General features: G+C 39.9%; 1 protein-coding gene across 6 annotated transcripts in view; it reads right to left on the bottom strand.

Moving 5' to 3' along the window:
• Positions 1–21,211, bottom strand: part of MYO6 (myosin VI) — a 192,315-nt gene that overhangs the window by 62,306 nt on the left and 108,798 nt on the right. For all 6 annotated transcript variants that reach the window (XM_060236257.1, XM_060236220.1, XM_060236240.1 and 3 more), the window contains exons 11-17: positions 16,958–17,138; positions 14,534–14,678; positions 5,975–6,132; positions 4,651–4,742; positions 3,055–3,127; positions 2,522–2,649; positions 1,252–1,347 (exon numbers count right to left, since the gene is read on the bottom strand). In XM_060236257.1, coding sequence (XP_060092240.1) covers positions 1,252–1,347; positions 2,522–2,649; positions 3,055–3,127; positions 4,651–4,742; positions 5,975–6,132; positions 14,534–14,678; positions 16,958–17,138 — 873 coding nt within the window. The remainder of the gene's footprint in view (positions 1–1,251; positions 1,348–2,521; positions 2,650–3,054; positions 3,128–4,650; positions 4,743–5,974; positions 6,133–14,533; positions 14,679–16,957; positions 17,139–21,211) is intronic.

Raw genomic sequence — 21,211 nt, 5'->3', positions numbered from 1 at the left:
CTCCAGTTAAAAAGGATTAGGCAGCAGGTAATGTGAAATACCTCAGCGTGAGACCTTGAAGAGCGGCCGTCAGTCTGAGAAGACAATATTGACCCTGGTGGACCAATGGTCTGATTTAGCATAAGGCAGCTGCACGGGATCTTTTAGGAGCTGTGGCTCAGTGGTAGTAAATCAAGAATTCTCATATTCTCAAGTCACCTACTGGCTTAATAGTGCAATACTGATTTCAGTTAGCATAGACTGAAGTAACTCTGCACAGGATATACCATAAACTGGCAAGTTTAACCCACCTTCAGGCATGCTATACTCACAACCATCTAATGATACCATAGCCTAAGTTCTTGGGAGCCAGAAAGAAGGCAGGCTTTTTGCCTTTTAGAAGTGTAACATTCAACGTGATGCTTGAGTAGACTTTGTGGAAGATCAGAACGATCATTTGAATCTCACTTCTAATGAATTCATTAAAAAGCAATTATGAGTAATGAGAACACTTTTCCAAACAGTGGGAAAGAAGCTGGTATTGATATCATGATTTTAAAAAAGTTTGGATTATCTGAATAACTTTATAGTCATTGCTTAAGAGGTGATCTATGGGGTCACCACACCATAGATAAGAAATTATAGGAAAAAACCAACAGTGATTTTGTAACTATATGAAGTCATTGACAAACTTCACTCCCTTAACACACCCTTACTCTGTGTTTTTTAAAAATGGTTATTTTAACTGTGAATTGTATTACTATTTGAAGGATATTAAGGATAGTCTTAGAGAAAAGGCTAGCATACATAAGGAGCAGGGTGTGTTTCGCGGTGGCACATCATTTCATTTCTTCCTCCGTCCCGTAATCATCATATCACAAGCTCCCTTCTGGCCTTCAGACAGCAAATGAAGATGTTCCACAGGCCTTTGATGATTACAGTAATATTTTTCTGGATTTTATAGACTGAAATATTTTAATTAATATTTTAGCGCAATTTTATGGTTATTAGCTGACTTGTGGGCTTGACATGGAAAAGGTGAGATAAAATGTCTTAAATAAAATTAAAGCTTGTAAGCTTCTCAGTCTAATGGATTGTAAACATCAATAAGCTTGTATACAACATGAAATTCTTAGCGTTTCACACAGCTGAGCCTTCTTCATTTGCCAAACCATGTCTTATGATGTATTAACTAATCTTTTATTATTATTATTAAACTATTTGAAACGCAATACAGAAAGTGACACACTTAAGAAAATCAAGTTCGCTTACTGTCTCATAGCATACTGCTCCTGCAAAATGTCTGATTATGAAGCCCTCATCATCTCGGACGTTTCTGTGAACAGCCAGTTTAGACTTCCTAGGTACCTACAATTACCCCCCCCCCCAAAAAAAGGGTGGGGAAGGAAAAAAAAAAACACAGATCCATGACTATGCAGAAAATCAAAGACCACAGATCATAAACTTATTTCTTGAAGGTGCCCCATTTTAACATGTAATAGATAGACAAGTCCTCTGTGGAGTTTAAAACAAGTAATGCTTTATTTGGAATGCCCAGACAGCTGCTCTGCATTACTTTCAATTTATCTTAAATATGTTTAATTGGAAGAGCAATAATTTGAATACAAGTAACTGGTATTGGACTAGCGTGCCAAACCCCACACTGGTCCCACACTGACCAGTTTTATAGGCAGGGATTCAAGTCCACACAAAGGCCCACCATATCAGATGTGCAGAAAATGTGCACTGGATTTATATCTTTATCTCCCTTTAATTATTTCCATAAGGAAAATAAGTTTTGGAGAAAGTGCTAAATTGTCTAAACTTGTCAATAATAATCACTTTTCTCCTAAAGCCAGAGAAAATGCTCAACCACTTCCAGTAACTATACAGCTTGTCACAGTAATCAAGAGTATTTGCTGTAAATAATTAGGCTTATCTTCCCTGAAAGATAAAGGATAACATCCACAAGGACCACCACCAAAACTCTCCCCCCGCCCTTCATGCTGTTACCACACTGCTTCTACAACAAGCAGGCTAACAGTGATTATCCATGCAGCAAAACAGGTGCCCACACAGAGGTGAAATCCTGGCAGCAACCTGCACAGTTGGCCACTTGTATAAAAGACTGTCAAAAACAGTCATATTGTTATTTTTGTAAACTGTAACAGTGAATGTCAAATGATCATCCAACACAATAGCCAAAAACATATTGGCGACAACACTGTGGAAGTACCATGATAACCAAAACCCCTCTTAGTTCTGGCTTCTTCTGGGCACTAAAATTCAACTGGATAATCATGGGGTAAAAATAGTGCTAAAATCCAAGAGAAAATATACTTTCATGCTGAATTCAAATGTACACTCATCCACACCTAAAACCAGAACAACTGAAACACCTTGTTAACAGTTTCACACATGAAAACATCCTTAAATATTAACAGAAAAAGGGAAGTGGCAGAATAGGAGATATACAGTTCTTTTACTTATGACAATATCTAGCCTGGAAACCTATTAATAGTAAAATAAAAAATAAACCTACTGAGAGTCTGAAGTGATCTTTGTGTTTCTGGTGTACCATAGAAGTGAAGTGTTGATCACTCGGTTGGGGAAGGCGATTTTCTTCATCCAGGATATCAAGAACACCAATTAATTTTGCTTCAATCAAATCTGTGTAACATAAACCAATAAGTTAAGTGTAATAACAAAATTAATAAATACAGAACTCAAGGTATCTTTGGTTAGATTGTTGACAAAGGTGCAATGTTGCTGGATCAAAAGCCTGCAAACACACACACGGTGCCACCAATAGCCAAGATATCTAGAACTTTGCATAGACAGCCACTGGTTACTAAATTAATCTATAGTTCTAGCACATAATGAGTTTATAAACTACAAGGCACAAAAACACAAATGTGGTGGGTATCATAATTTAGAAACCAAAAGCACATTCCATTTTGATGTACATTTTTCACAGACCCCCAAACCCACCTTTCCTCTCTAACAGGATACAGAAACAGCAAGAAACTTTCTCATTTCTCATGCAACCAAGAGCCAAATGTTTTGCGCACATACCTATACAGTCTTGATTATCTACATAATGTACTTCGTTGACGCCTAAACCTTCTTTCTGGTAAAGTTCTTGCTCCTATAATGAAAACATTGAAATTGTCATGAAAGTTTTGCTTCAGTGCACATTTTCTCATGCCTCTTATACTAGCACACCAACACATCTCTTCTGGTCTGTCTATATTTATTTCCTGCCAGGCTGATTGTGCCATGGAAGAAGTCCCTAGTGATGTACTGCCCTGCAACCTTAAACTATCTTACCTTTAGGACACAAAATCATTTTGAAATAGCTAAAACATTTTTGTCTGAAGTGCCTAAACACTGTAATCCGTATTTTTCTGGTCTCCAGAGCAAACCTCTTCTCTCATCTCTTTCATTCTTCTCCTAGACAATATATGACCATTGGGTATCTTCAACAATCATGCCCTCGTCTCCTGCCTCCTTCCAAGTGTTAGAGCTGTTATTAAGGCTAACCCTTTTCAACTTATTCTTGTCCTGCAGCCTATCTCGTAGTATCATTCCTCCCTTTGGATCATATGCACTAGAAAAACAAACCAAAAAGTGAAAAAGTTATTTAAAACTTTTTCTTCACTATTTTCAAGTTTTGTAACATTGAAGAAGAGAAGAGTTGGTTTTATACCCCACCCATCACTACTCGAAGGAGTCTCAGAGCAGCTTACAATCACCTTCCCTTCCTCTCCTCACGATAGATACCTCATGAGGTATGTGGGGCTGAGAGAGCTCTGAAAGAACTGTGACTGACCCAAGGGCACCCAACTGTCTGCATGTGGAGGAGTGGGGAATTAAACCCAGTTCTCTAGATTAGAGTCCATCACTCTTAACCAATACACCACAGCCAGCTTTCAATTGCCATTTCTCAGTAGAGTTACATCTTTTCTAAGTCAATGGGCTTAGAACAGGGGTGGCCACACTGCAACTCAGGAGCCACATGTGGCTCTTTCACACATATTATGTGGCTCTCAAAACCCCCATCATCCCATTGGCCATCCCGTTGGTATTTCTCTCTTTAAATCACTTCTCCAAACCAAGCCAGCTGGTGGCTTAGAGAATGCATTTAAAGTGAAAAGTTGCTTTCTTTTCACCTCTCCCTTCCCCCATCTATTTGCCTTCCATCCTTGTGGCTCTCAAACATCTGATATTCATGTCTTACGGCTCTCAAACATTTGACATTTATTCTATGTGGCTCTTATGTTAAGCAAGTTTGGCCACTTTGGCTTAGAAGGACATAGCTCTATTTAGGATGGCACTGTAAGACTTGAAAGCATTCATACTGAGTGTACACAACAATAAATGCTAATGGAAAAAACAGCAAGGCATACAAGATTAATTCTGATAAAGCTGATCCAAAAGCAGACTTTTAAATTAAAATGAAATGGATTTTATTGGAGATGCTCAAAACTGAGCAAGACTTTAGAAACTAGCTTGCAATCATTCTACAAGGCAATCCCCAATTGCATTGCCAATGGTAATCCTATATGAGGCCCTGCACTGCAAATACAGTAAGTGTGGTGGCAGCTGCATGCTCTGTTCAGAAAGAAATCTTCCTGAATGCAGTCAACTGCATGGTGTGATCTAAGTTACCTCTTTGAGAATCCTTTCATTAAAGAACTGCTGCAGCTTCTCATTACAGTAGTTAATGCAAAATTGTTCAAAGCTGTTGTGTTCAAAATATTCTGTAAAATAAAGTGATAAAAATGTTCAAGAGGAAGAATTCAGCACACAGAGTGCTCTTGTAATACAATGGCAAATTAGGAGATTGAGTTAAAACATCAGGTCTTTAGTTCTGTACAGTAAGAGCTGTATTAAAAAACAGAAATTAGACTAAATCATAGTTGAATTTTACAACATGAAAATGTGCTCTGATTAGATAACTGATGTTAACTGCATTCAGACAGTCTTTTAATTGATCCATTCCCCTCCAATTAAAATTCCATCTGGAGCGTAAGAGCACATAGCCTCGCTTTTTCTTCATATTTAACCCATAATTTCTGTTGAGTTCAAGGCAAGTAACATGCAGCATAACTGAGAGCATGTGAAACATAGTGATAAAAAGTATAGGCTACAACCTACTACTACTGATTGTGTTGGGAAGATCTTTTAGGTCTTAAACATAATTCCTTCAAACTCTAAAGTGGAAATTAAAATATAAATGGAATAATGTACATCCTAAATCTTACTTCTTTTTACCCTGCCATACAAATTGAATCTGAATTTTCAAGAAGTATTGCAAAGCTATCCAAAACTCAGAATTTTCAGAGTTTCATAAGCAGAGAGCAACAACTGCAAAAACTGATCCATATGCCCGCAGTCTGGCATATAAATGGTGCGTGTGTTGGGGGGTGGGGAGAACCAGAAGCATATCCTCCACTAATCTAGGAGATTGTGATGTGACATAAGGTGGGGAAGAGTGGCTTTCTCAGCATGTAGAAGAAACAAATGAATTTTCATTTTAAAAAACATACAACAAACACCATGAACATATTTCCATGTGCTACCAAACATCATCCGGTATTTACCTGAAAGAAAGGTCTCCGGTTAGCTTAAAAAGGAATCCTTTTTGCATCTTTAAAGAGTAGGGGAAAGCTAAAGCTCAAGCACTATGCAACCTTATAAAAAGTAAATTCCATTGAACTCAATAGTACTTACCCCAAAAATACCTAGGAGGAAGCTGCGACAATGAAATGCATTTGCCCAACTCATGACAACTAGAGATCACCAACATGTTGTACCCATTTTTTTGTGTGTGAAGTTATTCAGTGAATTCTATTACTAATATCAGACACAGCCTCAGGAATTCACTAGATAATGCTCACTCTGCACTTAGCACAATGCTTAAATAAAAATGATATTCTTTAATGCTTGCTTAATGGCAGGATTACAGGCAGACTAATTAAAACACACTTACCAAAGCCTGCAATATCCAGGACGCCAATAAAAAAGGATGACGTCTCAAAAGGAAAACATTGATTTACCCTATTCACCACATGGTCAAAAAGATGACTGTACACCGTTTTTGCCAAGGCATCACGTGCATTGTTGGCCTGTTCTACTTTCAAGGGCACTCTGTACAGAACAAAAGGGGGAGAGAAAGTGCACAATTAGAATTGATTTGATGATAGCACAAATGAAATGTCACATATCACCACAAAGCAAAGCAACAGGCAGGCCTACTGGCTTCTTCTAGAGTTTACTGCCACACATCAGTAAGAGGGCTTTGCACCAGTCCTGGGAACAGAGATGTGCAAGTGAGAGCTGGTGTAAATCACTGTGGCAATGCTGGGCTAGTATATAAGCACCACTACCTGGGTGGTGTTTGTGTGTGTGTGTGTGTGTGTGTGGCAGCTCCCATGACACACACACGTGTGTGTGTGTGTGGCAGCTCAGTTCCCATGACAGCAACAATAACTGCTAAACCATCAGGAGAAATATAGTTCCACAAGATGGCACCACGATACAAACAGAGGATGGTGGCTAGTTCAGAAATGGACCCCACCAAGGTGATTCTGCATGGTGCTATTTTATATGAATTGGCTCAAAAGTCCACACCTTTCTTTCAAGCACCCTGGAATTGTATGCAGAGAAGAAGTACATGCTATATCTCTATGCACAATATGTCAGAAGCATGGAAAACAAAGCTTCCTTCACAGGCATGCAACTGTTGCTATTGCCTGATAGTACATTTACAAAGTCTCTCTCTCTGCAAGTTTTTACCTCACAGCTCTCTAACACTGTTACTGTAGGTATCCTTGCTACTCACACAAGATGTACAGCTCACAAGATGAAAGGTGACTATAAAAATCCCTTAATCAAAATCTGTAGAAAAAGTCAGTACAAAGATCCCTAAAGGAAAAGAAATTACACAGATACAAAGTAGAAAATATTTTGAAAACCGTAGATCTTGAGGAGGAAGCTTAATGCAGAAAAAAGCCTGCTTGACAATGGAAGGTAGAGACAGTCTTTCAGGTAGTTATTATTTAAGACTTGCCTGTTTTTTCTACAGTATACTACGCAGGGTGGGAGATGCACTTTTCAGGAGTCTCCAGTATTTTCCAAAAAAACTAAGTAGTTTTTAATTCAATTTTTCTTTCTAATAGTGTATTACCTAGCACATTTGACTACAAGACAAAATCACTGAGAACAAGTCTCTTGAGCTGAGAGTGAGCACATGTATGTATAATGCTATCTGGAAAGGCATTGCCTTCACCCTGAACTACCTTTATTTCTCTCAGCACTACGCAACCCCCCCCCCCCCAAAATGGAAGAAGCATCCATCTACCCCCAATAACCCAAAGTGGTTCTTTGTATGGAGGGAAATTATGGAATTTTGTGGGGAACATTATGAAAAGAAAATGGAAGCACATGAAAAGTTGCTCAATCATGACAGCTATTATTCATTACAAATCATATTAAAAACACCTGATTTATTTCCTACACCTCACCTTTACACAGAACACCAATATTTATTTCAAAATAATCAGGGTGCAAATGTATATAAATAACTACAGAGAGCTGTGCAGCAAGTCTGAGTTTCACTCAGCTTAAACTACCCCCCTGATCTCATTTCAACTGAGACCCTTCCTATATTTATCCCAAAGCACTGTTTCCCATTTGCAGGGTCAGAACCCGGTACCAGGCCATGGAAGCCTCACTACCGGGTCACAAGAAAAGCCAAAGCTAGCCTCGCCCCCCAGCAAATCATGACTTCTGCTCTGCTTCCTTCCACCGTCTCTCTGCTGTGCAGAGAAAAACTAGCCTTGAAGACTGACACAGACTGCAAAGCCTGAGTTCTGTTTGGCTTCCTTCCTTCCCCTGTCTCTGTGTTGTGCAGAGAGGAGCTGGGCTGCCTCTCCTTCCTTCAATCCCTCTCTCACTGTTAGAGAGAAAAGCTGGCATCCGCAGGCACTTTAGATCCATGAAGTGTTCTTCAAAGTATGAGTTTTCATGTGCCTAGCAGTATGTTCTTTTGGGGAGATTTCTCCTGGAGGCCTGAGCGGCAAAGAAGGGGTGTGTTTTTTTTCACCCGGGAGTGGTGGGGAGTGGGCATTCTAGTAGCTATTTTTTTTACCAAATGACCCCTGGGCAGAATTGTTGCTGGCTGGGGTCATCTGATGGTGAGGAAGGCTTTTTCCCCCTTTGTCCCCCCTTCTTTCTTTTTCCTTCTGCAAGGGATGCCCTGTCTGTATTCATGGTACTGGGGGTGGGGGGAAGCAACAGTGGGAGGGGTTCTAGTGCCCTGGCCCCACTGGTGGACATTCTGGTGCTTTTTGGGCATTGTATGAGAGAATTTTGGATTGGATGGTCCACTGGCCTGATCCAACATGGCTCCTCTTATGTTCTTCTTATGTTCTTATGTTATTTCTTTCCATGTCTTTCTTTTCCTTTCCTTTCCTTCCATTTTTTACTGGATGAAACTTTTTTGTTCATCATACTATCGTTGGAAACATAGGGACTCTGTCAATGAAAAATTGGCATCCCCAGTTGTAGCCAGCTGGTCTATCTGTGAGATTTCTGTGTGAGTGAGTCAGAGTTAGAAGTGTGGGGCAGAAAGAGATTATTGGAGATTACTGTGGTATATCTCAACAGCACTGGAAGTGATGGTACTATGAACTTGGCACCATTTTACTGGTTCTGCTTTTAACAGCTGTCTGATACCAAAATTAAACTCCTCCTGTAGATATTAAAAAGAATGAAAGAAGTTCACTGGCTAAATATCTGCACAACAGATTGCTTTTAAAGGCATGGGAAACACAGCCAGTAAAAAGCTGCAAGCCCCTCATAAATATCCTTTTTGGGATAACAGCAGAAAAGCTTGTATGAACTTTATATAACTTGAAATTAATTCATTAACTGCAGTACAATTCTCTGCTACCTTTCACAGCAGTTTCCCAGTGTTTCAGTAAAGGAAAAGTATGAAAAATAACTGTCAAAAGATTTTGTTGAAACCAAGCAAGCTTGGTTGTAGCTTGAGGAAGGGTTCCAGTAGTAGCAGCTGAAGGAAGGGCCTACTAAATGTGTCAGCATATTTTGAGGTACAGCAGCTGCCAGGGCCCAGTGTGGGTGGTACACAGCGCTGGCATTCCTGATGGCAATGGCAACAGCAGTTCCAACTGCATACACTGGCCAGTGCTGTTGAGGAAGGGGTGTGTAGGTGGTGCAGGCAATTGAACATGGGCATTAGGAATGCTTGCAAGCTGGAGAAGAACACACAAACAGACAGGTGCATGCAGGTGTGAGGGTGGAAAAAGAGGACCCTGGGAATGTATGAAAAAGTTGCAGACCACCCACTTTCCACCCCCATTTTTGCTCAATATGAGTTTGAGAGAGATTTTTCTGAAAACAAAGTTACTTCAGAAGAAGCGGCAGGTTTGGGAGAATGCCCTGGAAGTGACATCACAGGAAAAGGTGGAGTTTTGGTTTTGGTGTTTTGGTTCAGTGTGCCCTGGAAGTGACATCACTTGGCCCTTGACTTGGAAGTGACACCACAGGAAATGACCTAATTCCTGGCTCCACTCCCAAAGTCTCCTGGCTCCACCCCCGAATTTTAGTGGGCCACGAAGGAGGTGTAAAAATAACCGAGCCATGGGAAAGAAAAGTTTGGGAAACCCTGCCCCAAAGGATTAATAGTTGCAGTTAAAACTAGACATGTTCTTCTCTAGCTCAACCCTTAAAGGAATAGTAGGAAAGCCTATAGGCCAAACATTCAATGCCACATCACACTTGGGAACAGAAGTGAGAGCAGTTTGAAACCACTATATACTTTCCTAATGTTTCTTGAAAAACAAGCTACCATAAACAGAAACTGAAATTGCTTGGTATTGGGAAGAAAGTAAAGGCACCATTCATTAGGGAGGATAACTGCAGCTACATTACATTAGAGAGTAATCAGTCTTAATGTACTGTCTCTTGATTTGTCTTACAGTAATAAGTACTGACAGCAATCTTATAAATAGAGGGAAGGTTCCCTAACACTCCCCTTCTGATACCTTTAAAGCTCTACACTGTAATCCTGTCATGTCAGTAGCCAGTCTTTTATATAAGACTTTAGGGTACCCAATAATTAACAGACAAGCGCAGTAAAAGTAATCAAAATGCTATAGTTAGAAAATTCCAGGCTTCTGCTGGGGGGGCAGGGAAGGGATACAGAAACAGGCTCCAACACCATCTCTTTGCAGTACTTCAGGAATTCCTGATCATCTGAATATATAACACTGAACAATAATTAATGCTGGACTGAGGAAAGGATGCTGGTGTATTCTGTCACATTTTTATACCACATCTTTCTTATGTCCTGCACAGTAACCTTTTCATTACTTCTGGTTGCTCACAGGGAGTAAAGATGATACAGACACGCAGACTGTTTCTGCACTATATCCTATTAAATGAATCATATCTAATAGCAATGAACATAAAATCCGGGTGGGGGGAATTAAGGGATGGAATTATAAATTATAATTATAAACAATTTTGTGACATACTTCCACACTTGTATTCTTCTACTATCTCTATTTTGACATTTGAGAACAGTTGAAAACAGGTGCTGAAACTTCTAACAACATATTAAGGTTGATCCATGCCAATTAACACAAAACACAATAATTCATGGTAAGAGAGGAAGAGAGTATCTCCAGCCCTCATCTGGATAGTAGAATCAAACTGACCCTGAGAAATCCGGAGGATAAATTGGTAAAACTCTGTTCATCAGTTTCTTACAATTCCATTCTCTTAAGCCTTAATAATGTCAATTGCCCTCTGATATTTCATGTCCCCTTCCTTCCTTGCAATTTTTTGTACACTACAGTAACTGACAGTGGTGGAGTCATATTTACTCCAACTGCACTGAATAAGAAAACTGAAACAGGTGTGTAGGGTGTTTGCAAAATAATATTTTCTCAACTTTAAAATATTCACTCCCTGGTGTTTACTCCAGTCTTAGGCATAGTCTAAACCAGGGGTGTCAAACTCATTTGTTATGGGGGCTGGAGCTGACATAAATGAGACTTTGTTGGGCTGGGTCATGTCGGGCCAGGCCATGTGTGTACCTATTTAAGATTAGGTAGCAGAGATATAAACCTTATAAAGAATACAGACAAACACAAATTTCTTTTTTTTTTTAATTAAAACATGCTTAAAATGTTAGCACTCATTGGTCTTAAAGATGCTTTGTGTTTCTCCCATGGGATCCAGGGAACTGGGCAAAGGAAGCTCTGGCTCTTTCCTTCCTTTCCCAAGGGACCAGGAGGGGGAGGAGCCTCAGCCAATGGAAGGAAGAGAGGCCTGGCTCAGTAGCTCTGCTGTGCTACTGAGAGAGCCTGGGAAAGCAAGCTCTCCATCCCCCCCCCTTCTCCCCAAGGGAGGAGCTTCAGCCAATGGAGAAAACAGAAGCAAACCTTGCAAAGCAAGCAAGAAGGAAGGAAGCAAAATATAGAAGGAAGCAAGCAAAATATAGAAAGAAGGAATTAGATGACAGCCAGTTGCTCAGGGGCATGATAGGATTCCTCCAGGGGCCTGATTCAGCCCCTGAACTGCATGTTTGACACCCCTGGTCTAAACAATACACTCACCCCAGAGAATTTTCTGATTGTGCATGAAACGGTTGTTGAATTGTAAGGCTTGCCATGTACATTTGGTGCACTGAGTGGTTAACTTGCCACCTTAGGAATCCACCTCAAAAATTTCATGATGATTCCTGCCTGTGGCATTCTGCATGGTTTGCATTATGCTCTCTGAGAATAAGGCTCTTGGTATCTGCTGATCATTTAGTTCAGATTCCAAACTGTTTGAACAAATGGAAACTGTCTGTATGTCTGTGGAATTTTTTCCATGGTTCTGAACAAAGCATGACAACAGCCTCAGTTTAGTCATTTTAGCTTCTAGGCAGACTTCAAGCTTGACTGATCTAGAACCCACTAATTTGTCTTTTTGGCTGCTCATGGTATCCATAGAACTCTTCTCCAATACCACATTTCAAACAAATCAATTTTTTTTTCTTATAAGCTTTCTTAATCATCCAACTTTCACAACCATATGTAGTAATGGGGAATATTGTGGCATTAATTATCTTGATCCTGGTCACCAGTGACACATCCGACACGTCCTATATTTCCTATGCTCAGTACATGCTTGAGAGGGTTTTTTTATATTTTTATGACTGATTTTGTGCCATAGTCAATTCTTCCAGATCAGTAAAATACAGCTTTTCTTTATACAAATGCTAGAAATGGTAAACCTCAGGTAGTTACATACTATAGCATGGGCTTCACTTTAGCTATCACGTAGCACAGAAAGGAAATTTAATTAAGAAAGTGCCAGTTCATTTTCTAAAACGTCTCCTGCTGTTTGAGTCTAAAACAGCATAAAAGTTACAACAGTACACAAAAACTAATGCTGAGTGATGAAAGATTAATCACGTAGTTCGTGATGCACCCTTGTAAAAAGTCCTGAAATTCAACAGTTGCTAAAATCAAGTCCGTAACAAGATCTATGAGAGAGCCACTTTGAAGAGTGCTCCAAGTTCCTCCCATTCCCATAGGCAGCATTGTGTTGTCACTGCCATCACTATCTCATCCCCCTCCCTCGCTTCTGGACTCTTTAAGGGGGGAAGCTTTGACCGTGGATTCCAGATGTTGATCCATATATGCTTGGGAAAAATACAGAACTAGTTTTCCACAAATAATTGGAACAGTAACAATCTTGAGCCTACGCTTTAAATCTAAGCAAGAAATAAGTGTTTCCATGTTTCAGATCACAACCTTTCCTGCTGCTTGGCTTGTTTTAGAACATAATGCTGTTATCAATTACCAAGGACACACTAACCCTTGCCAGCTCCACAAGGCAGTGGCAAATCTGATAAAGATACTCGAGGCTGTGTGTCTTTGCACTCTCATGGACTTGCTAAGCTTTATACTGCCAGATGAGATATAAGAAAAAAGAATCAAGAGCATCTTTGGGTGACATTTCCTACAAAAATGGGCTAAAGCCATCTAAAGCTCAAGAGCTTAAATCAAGTGAACAAAAACCTAAGCTATACAAATTGATTCCAACAGACTTGCACAATTTACCATTACTGTGAAACATCTAACTTACTGAATTTAAGTATGCAAGGTATTCCAGCTGCATAAATCAACAGAACTGATGAATTCAGTAATCCATTTATAAACTATTGTACTTCATTCCAATTCTGGAAAAAATAGTAAATAGAAACCCAAAGCTAAGCAGACTGCCAACTGATTTATTGCTGAAAACCTGAATTGGTTTTTAAGGAACGGAGGGATGGAGAAGCTCCATAACTGTAATGTTGCCTGTTCTTCAAGATACAAGGGACTTTTCTACTACCACTGTGTTGATGCTTTTTCTTTCTTTCTGGGTGGTAGTGACGGAAAGTGTCATCAAGTCATAGCCAACTTATGACAACCCTGTGGGGTTTTCAAGGCAAGAGATTAATACAGGTGACTTGCCAGTGCCTGCCTCTGTGTAGTGACCCTGGACTTCCTTGGTGGTCTCCCACTGAAATACTAATCAGGGGCAACCTTGATTAGCTTCTGAGATCTGATCACATCAGTTTAGCCTGGGGCAATCCAGGTCAGAGTTCTTTTGTGTGGAGGGGGGGATAATCACAGAGAAGAAAATATGCAACAATGACCTAATTCTTCAGATGCAAAATGCAGAATGACACGTTACTTTATATCAACACTGCGTTGACAGCTAATCAAAATGTGAACTGCAGCCATCAAAAATCTGGATGGTGCATTTAATCGTACAGTGAACCAGTCCCTTTGAAAAAATAAATAGATAACCAAGCAATCCCTGATGATTAGGCACACAGAGTGTGATCTGCTAATAGATGAAGTGACCACATAAAATATGTCACCAGTTAATGCTTTTGAATAGGAAAACCGATGAACCAAGCAGGGTTATATAGCAATCTCTCTGCATAACTTGTGTCTAGGAACCTAGAATCCAAATATACTGCAAATCTGACACAGAAAACTCACAGTTGCAGCACTTAAAGAATTAACTGAGCATTCACATTTTTCATTTCAGTCTTTAAATATTCCAAAGACCTCTGCAAATTGCACATTGAGTCCAAACACCTCGTTTACTCCCAGGCTTTAAGCAATTGTTGTTAGGCAAATATAAAGTCAAGCTGTGCCAAGACTTGCTGTAGTTTCACTTTCCTCAATGTTTGACAGCTTAATTATTAACAAAACAGACATTTTTTTTCTTCCTCTTAAGCATTATTACAAGGATATGTTCATTCCCTCATGTAGAACGAGGAGAGGCAAATAAATCTGGCCTGGCAATAGATGCTTTATTACCAGTAGGAAAGTACAATACATTTTGCAGAACCAAGGCAACCCTACAAGTTAAGACATGACAACGTAGTGAAAAAGAAAGAATTTTTATGCTCAGCTTGTAAAACCTAAGTTGCAGGGAAGACATCACAGCTCCATATTCAGCCACTTACTTTATAACTGTTCCTTTGGTGCCCCCTGCTGTTGTTAGCATGACTCTGGTGGTTAAACTGACCCGCAGATCATCCTGGTCCAAGCCGAGCAATTCAGCACAGCATTCTAACGACTGAGTAGATCTGTTCTTCAGTGTACAACCACCTGATGCAAGCAGCAAACACAGTGAAAATGAGAGTTAACACATTTGGTTTAAAAAGTCACATTAAAAAAAATAAATCAACTCTACCTAAACTATCCTCACAAACTAATTAGTAAGGCAAAGCAACAAGGCAAAATCCAATATGCACCATTTGAGACATAAAACAAAAAGGTGCATTTTTCAAAGGCAGATTTGCCGTTCATGATGACCATGGAAACCTTTGTTCAGCTTCAACCTTAAGAGGCTGAATGAAGAATAAAGCAGAGATCCTTGAATTACCACCCTCAACAATATTGCACTGAAACTAGTTAAAAACTCAGCTGGTATACGATTCATAAGTTGACAGAAGCCCAGAGAAATGGCCAAATGCATCTCAATACAGTTCTAATGCTGAAGCTGAACATGTTCAGCATAGAAACTCTGAATGGAAGACTACCGTGTACTCATAAGCTACTCCAAACTCCTCAGAGGAAGATGAGAAGCCATGCCCACAATTCCTTTGTTGGTTCAAATCTTTCATAATATTTCTGTACTTCCGCCTTCTGAAGAATCAGCACCAGAACAAAACAACCAAGGATGTCTTCAAAGCACTGCATTACATAAACAAGTATTTACCTCTAGGAGTACTGCAATTTCCTATACTACTGGGTAAAAGCATTAAAGACTTTGTAAGCATGAGAAGCAAGTATGAGTGTTCTATTTCAGAGTGTATGTCATGAACATATGCTTCATGAGCACACATAGCTGACAGCCCATTTTCTTTCTGTGCATACAGTTCAAGTGAATGAGCACATATGTTCACAACCAATATAAGTTACTAATAGTATGCTCTACAGCCAGTGTACTGCTGAAATTGTAATGGAAAAGGTAATCCACAGAGAAAGTTCATACAAAACTTCCATAACAAGTATTTATCTTTTAATTCTGCCCCTAATGCCTCAGTTGATGACCACTTTAATACATGGCTGTTATTTATTTAGAACATACATATACAGCACTGTGGTGCTTAAAACGTAGACCTATTTTGGACTGTGAAGTATGTTTAATAAGGGACAGAAACTGAATTTCAAGAGGTTCTCTCTCACCCCCAGCCCTCATACAAGGACTTGGACACAGACTAAGATTTCCTTGGGCATAAGGATTTTCATCTGCAGAGCAAGACTTCCTCATGTACCCCTGAATTTCTTGGAGATAGATCAAGATGGGTAGTCATGTTAGTGTGTCCACAGCAGTAGAAAAGAATAAGAATCCAGTAGCACAAAGACTAACAAAATTTGTGGTAGAATATGAGCTTGCATGAGTCACTGTTCACTTCTTCAGAAACAGCTAGAATGTGAGTCCATCTGCCATGTATATTGGAAAGTGGAGAAATTTCAGATGCCAAATGGCATTAGCCAAATGACATTAGCAGGCAAATGACAATAGAAGGTGTGACTGGATTAGGTATGTTATGCAGAGAGGTAGTAGGGGTAGAGAATTCAACACTGCTAATGAGACAGAAAACCTAAGCCTCGATTCAGTCCAGATGCATTGTCTTGAGCTTCGTTCTAAATTGCAATTCTGCAGTCTCTCTTTCTAATCTCCCTTTTGAAGTTCCTTTATAAAATAGTTATCAGACAGCAATTATCTTACAAAGGAATCTCAAAGGGAGATGAGAAAGAGTGATTGCTGAGTTGAAACTGATAACAAAGCTCAAGACAATGCATCCACTTGTACTGAATTGAGGCTTAGGCTTCCTCTCTTACTATCAATGCCAATTTCTCCACACCTACTATCACACCTAGCCCAATCATACCTTCTATTGTCATTTGCCTGCTAATGTCATTTGGCATCTGAAATCATTCCACTTTCCAATATATAGGACAGATGGACATGCATGCTAACTGTATCTGAAGATGTGAGCAGTGACACACAAAAACTCATACCCTACCACAAATTTTGTTAGTCTTTAATGTGCTACTGGACTGTTACTCTTTCCCCCTGGATTCTTATTCCTGAGTTTTTTCTTGGCAAATATAAGTTATTTTATGCAGTCAATTGACTTATATCTATTTGCATCACTTATGTCAAGCTCTTTAGAAATGTGTCAATTTGTGAATTAACTGGAAGACTCTTCAGTTTTCCAACCCTTCAAATATTCACTTCCTTAGAAACACCTAAACATCTGAGTGGCCTAACACTGGCTACTATTCTAAGCTACTTTGTATCTTAAATACACCAATTTTTCATAATACCAGTGACAACATTCAGCCCACAATGGAACAAGGTAAAGTGATCTAACCAGAGGTGCTCCCGGCTTCTTCAAAATCAATATTTCCAAGGTGTAGGACACCAGCAACTACTCGGAAGAGATCCAGTTTCTCTTCATCATCCAAACCAATCTTCTTCATTGCAGTGCACATTCGGATAAAATCTCCATGGTCATCTAGCAGAGGATCCTTCAAAGAGCCTGACTTCAAGTACTAAAACAAGAAGGTAAGCAATCTGAAAGTAACTGAAGCTACTATTCTGCTTGTAAACATACATCCAAAGCAAACAAAACAATACACATTTTTAGAACAGTCTACTCTTCTTAATGTGTCAAGGTTTGTGTTCTGAACTATGTACTGAGTGTGGATAAACAATGGTAGAGGAGACAAGGAATCGTGACTGATAAATGTGAGGGACAACAAACAGAATTATTAATTCATGTAGTGTCCAATTAAAAAATGTACAGAAGTAGTGTTGACTAGGGGGTGTCAAAATAGAGGCAGGGCACTTTTATTTGAAGTTTATCCAAGCTTTAAAAAGCATCCTGCTTTTAGTGATGAAGAGTTACAAACACTGTCAGAAGTGTCAGAAATTCATCATTGGGGCACAAAGCATTATTCTTACTCCTGAATTGCCTTTGTGATCCCTAATTGGCTGGGGTCACACTGGCAAGCAGCTGCTTAAACAACACCATGTCAAGGCAGCTGGTTAAAGCAGCATAAAACAATGAAGATGGTGAGAAAGCTCCTCAGGGGAATATTTTGAACATTTTGAATGCAGCATATTTGCAGGAAAATATAATTACTTTAAAATATTTGGCACAATTTGAGTTTTTACAGCAACATATGCAAATTATAAATAATGGGCATGCAGGAGCACAAATTCCAGCAGAATACAATACAAACTATTTGTATAGAATTGCTGCTACAAGAGTATAACTCAGTGCATTTACATTAATGTACTTGTAGAGCACAGAAATTAATCAGGAAAGTTTTGTACAAACCGACACAAAATACATACTATTTTGATTTTTTGGTTGTTAAGAGTTCAAAACACCACACACCACTACTACACCAACATATTAAGTGATTATAACAAAACCACAAGCTACAACATGCAGTAAGACAACTGTCCAAACATGCAAAATTAAGAATGCTCTTGAAGTTTCATTATAAGTCTGAAGAGAGTTGGCAATCTGATGCACACTCTGGTTGGCTTCACCCCAAACTATACTGTTCTAATACATCTAAAAATAAAGTGGTAGCATGCATCTGAAAAATTAACTTCACACAGCACTTTAATAAAATTAAAATTTCAAATTATACAAAGTGATCACCTCATCTTCCTGACAAGAAGAGAACAAAAATAATGTAAGTGTTAATTGATTACTTAATATTATTCAACATCTTCAAACGAGGCTCAAAACTGAAAGATGACAGAATTAATCTCTTAACAATACAGGTAGGATGACCTCAGCATCACCTGCAGCTGAGGGTAATGGTGACATTCTCAGAAATGAATTCCAAGTTCAACAGTGAATTCACAAGCTACTATTAAGGCTTGTCTTTCCATACCTGGTTAGAATCAAATATAATTTATATTCTATCCGATAGAACCAAATATCATTTATATTCTAAGATACCTCAAAGAACTTTGGGTGCAAGTACCTGGGAATGCAAAGGCATTAGGAAGCCAAATATTCTCATTTTGCAGTTGACATATTAGTCATTCCTTCCCATTTAAACTTAAGGCTTAGTACATGGCTGTGTCAGCCGTGGTAGACACCTTTTAACTCGTTTGCGGCAATGCTGAAATGAGTGGCAGAGACCACTCTGCTTCTATTGATCAGAATCGTCAACTTTTCACAAGATAACCATTCCACAGCTTCTCAAGCTCTGGTGAAGACACGATAAAAACTGATCTAGGCCAAGTCCAGATCATAACATCCAGATGCCTCTGGCAGTGTAGCAAAAAGCTGTGAAAGAACCACACCTACCATAGATTGAAATACTCACATGAAAGTCAATAAAGGGCTTCCAACCCATATGTACTTTTAAAAACAAAAGCATTTACAAATGTAGTGCATTCTTTACACAGCTAACCGCTAAGATGAAAGTCTTATGCTCATATTTAGACATGTGTCTATGGAGCACTTGTTGATATTTTCAATTTAATATTAATGGAGCACAGTGCAGTGCTGGATGTTGCAACAGCCCTTCCTTGACTTCCAGTCATCCCTAGCTGCGAAAGCAATGGCCCATTGGGCAACTTTGGGACTGAAAATATAATAAATGATCTCTTCCTTGGATATGCATGCTAAAGTACTAACGAAGCATTTATTTGAGCCCACAACACTCAGAAATGAGGAAAACAGGGTTGACTGTTCATTAAGTGATCGCCTGTACAGCCTCACATGGGTTCTGCATGTGAGCAGGCAAGGTGCAAAGCAGCTTTTTGAAGCTTCAAGAAAGTCGAAGCTGCTCCCTTCCCCCCATGGCAGATTCTCACCTTTTTTGGCAACAAGAGGAGGAGGAAGGGGTGCCCTTCCCTCCATTCCTCAAGGCTGCTGATAGAGAGCGGTATCTCTAGCAATAATAACAGGGCAAAAAAAGAGTCTACATCAGGCAGAAAGGGGGTATGTGTGTTATGAGCCCTGAGGAGGAGCTGGAAGGGTTAATAGATTTGGAAGAGTTGCCAGCTAGTTCCTCAGCTGAACAAACAGCAGCTGGCCCACCAATCACTCTCCAGGCTCCAGTGTCAGCTGCTGACGATCAATCTCCTCCAAGCTCTCCTCCTCCCATCTCAAGAGTTAAAAGCAGGCTCTGGAAAGAACTTTCAGAGCAAAGACATGAGGCACGCTGATGCTTCAGATCTCTCAGCCCTGAGTTATAGCAGAGTCACTGCCTACCCAGGGAGCAGGCTGATTGAGACTCCCATATAGTTCTCACCCAGGACCTGGTAACCTTGTGGAAGCAACAAGTCTATTCTCTGGCTTGCATCCACGCTCCTTTCTGATCCTGACCTGCTTGATTTCCTTGGCATCCTGACCTTTTGGCTTTTGGACATTGACTTCTGATTCCGGTTTGTGATTCTGCATTGGTGACTTGGCTCCTGCTTGACTTCCTGGACTTTGACCTTCGACTGGCTTTGGACTCCTGCCTGCCTGCACCCTGAGAACATGACAATGTGTGATTGCACAGGGGACTACTCAATGAACAACAATTCATGCAATTCTGATTTCACTGTTGTGCTACCTGTGCAGTCCCACATGGCAGAACAGTGAGCTAACTTATCAGACCACAGAAAGGGGACATGAGCTCTAGCTGATCACTGCTCTTCCAAATTCTACATCTTTCATTGCATCCACAGTCATGGAGTAATGCTTCAAAAAAGTACAAGAGGACCAGGTTGCATCTTTACATTGCTGGAGAGGCTGCACCAAAAAGCTGCAGAAGTCACCTATACTCAAACTGAATGCATAGCAAGGGGCAGTCAATATGTGCTAAATCATAGCACTAACAAATGCAGGAGACATTCCACATTGGGATGGATTGTACAGATAGGGCCCTGAAAGAAGAGATTGTCCTCTGAAGAGAAGATGTGGTCATAGTCTTGTGACATAGCTACTAGTATGGGAAACAGAGTTTGCCTTGGCCAGAAAGGTATTACTAGTTTGACTAAGAGGTGTTCCCCCTCATTTTGCAGAGAATTTATGGGATAAGAGGAAAGGCACAGTATAGGGTCTCTTATCCATGAAAGTTGAATAGCATCCCCTAGTGACACTGAGACACTACTTGAGAGCAAAAGTATTTACTGTTGTTGTTGGCAAATAGGTTGATGATATGAGTTCCCCACAGTTGAAAAACCAAAACCAGGTAATCCCCAAACAGTTCCTATAAATGCTAGTGGGCTGCAACTCAGGATATCCACAAGGTGGCTGGGGAAACCTGCTACATGAGCAGCCTGAAAGGAGAATGGGTGGAAATCCACAAATCCCATATTTTAATTTCCACATTACATAAGGTCACCAATGCTGTTCCTCTGTTTGTTCAGGTAATACATTGTAGTGACATAAGATAGATGGATAAGGACAATTTTTCCTGCTAAATGCAAGCATAGGGCAAGGTTGTTGTATACAGCTTTGAGTGTGAGAATATTTATGTGCCGCATGCTCTCCTGGTGGGACCAAGTGCTGCTGACTGAGGTGGGTCTGACATGAGTGTCCCTACCTAACAAAAAGGCATCTGTTGGCAAACTTTTGGAAGGGAACATTAAAGGGGATTCT

This window comes from Heteronotia binoei, chromosome 1 (genome assembly GCF_032191835.1).
Source record: "Heteronotia binoei isolate CCM8104 ecotype False Entrance Well chromosome 1, APGP_CSIRO_Hbin_v1, whole genome shotgun sequence".
NCBI classification, from domain to species: domain Eukaryota; kingdom Metazoa; phylum Chordata; class Lepidosauria; order Squamata; family Gekkonidae; genus Heteronotia; species Heteronotia binoei.
The sequence above is the reverse complement of the archived record's forward strand: the minus strand, read 5'-3'. Positions and strand labels throughout refer to the sequence as shown.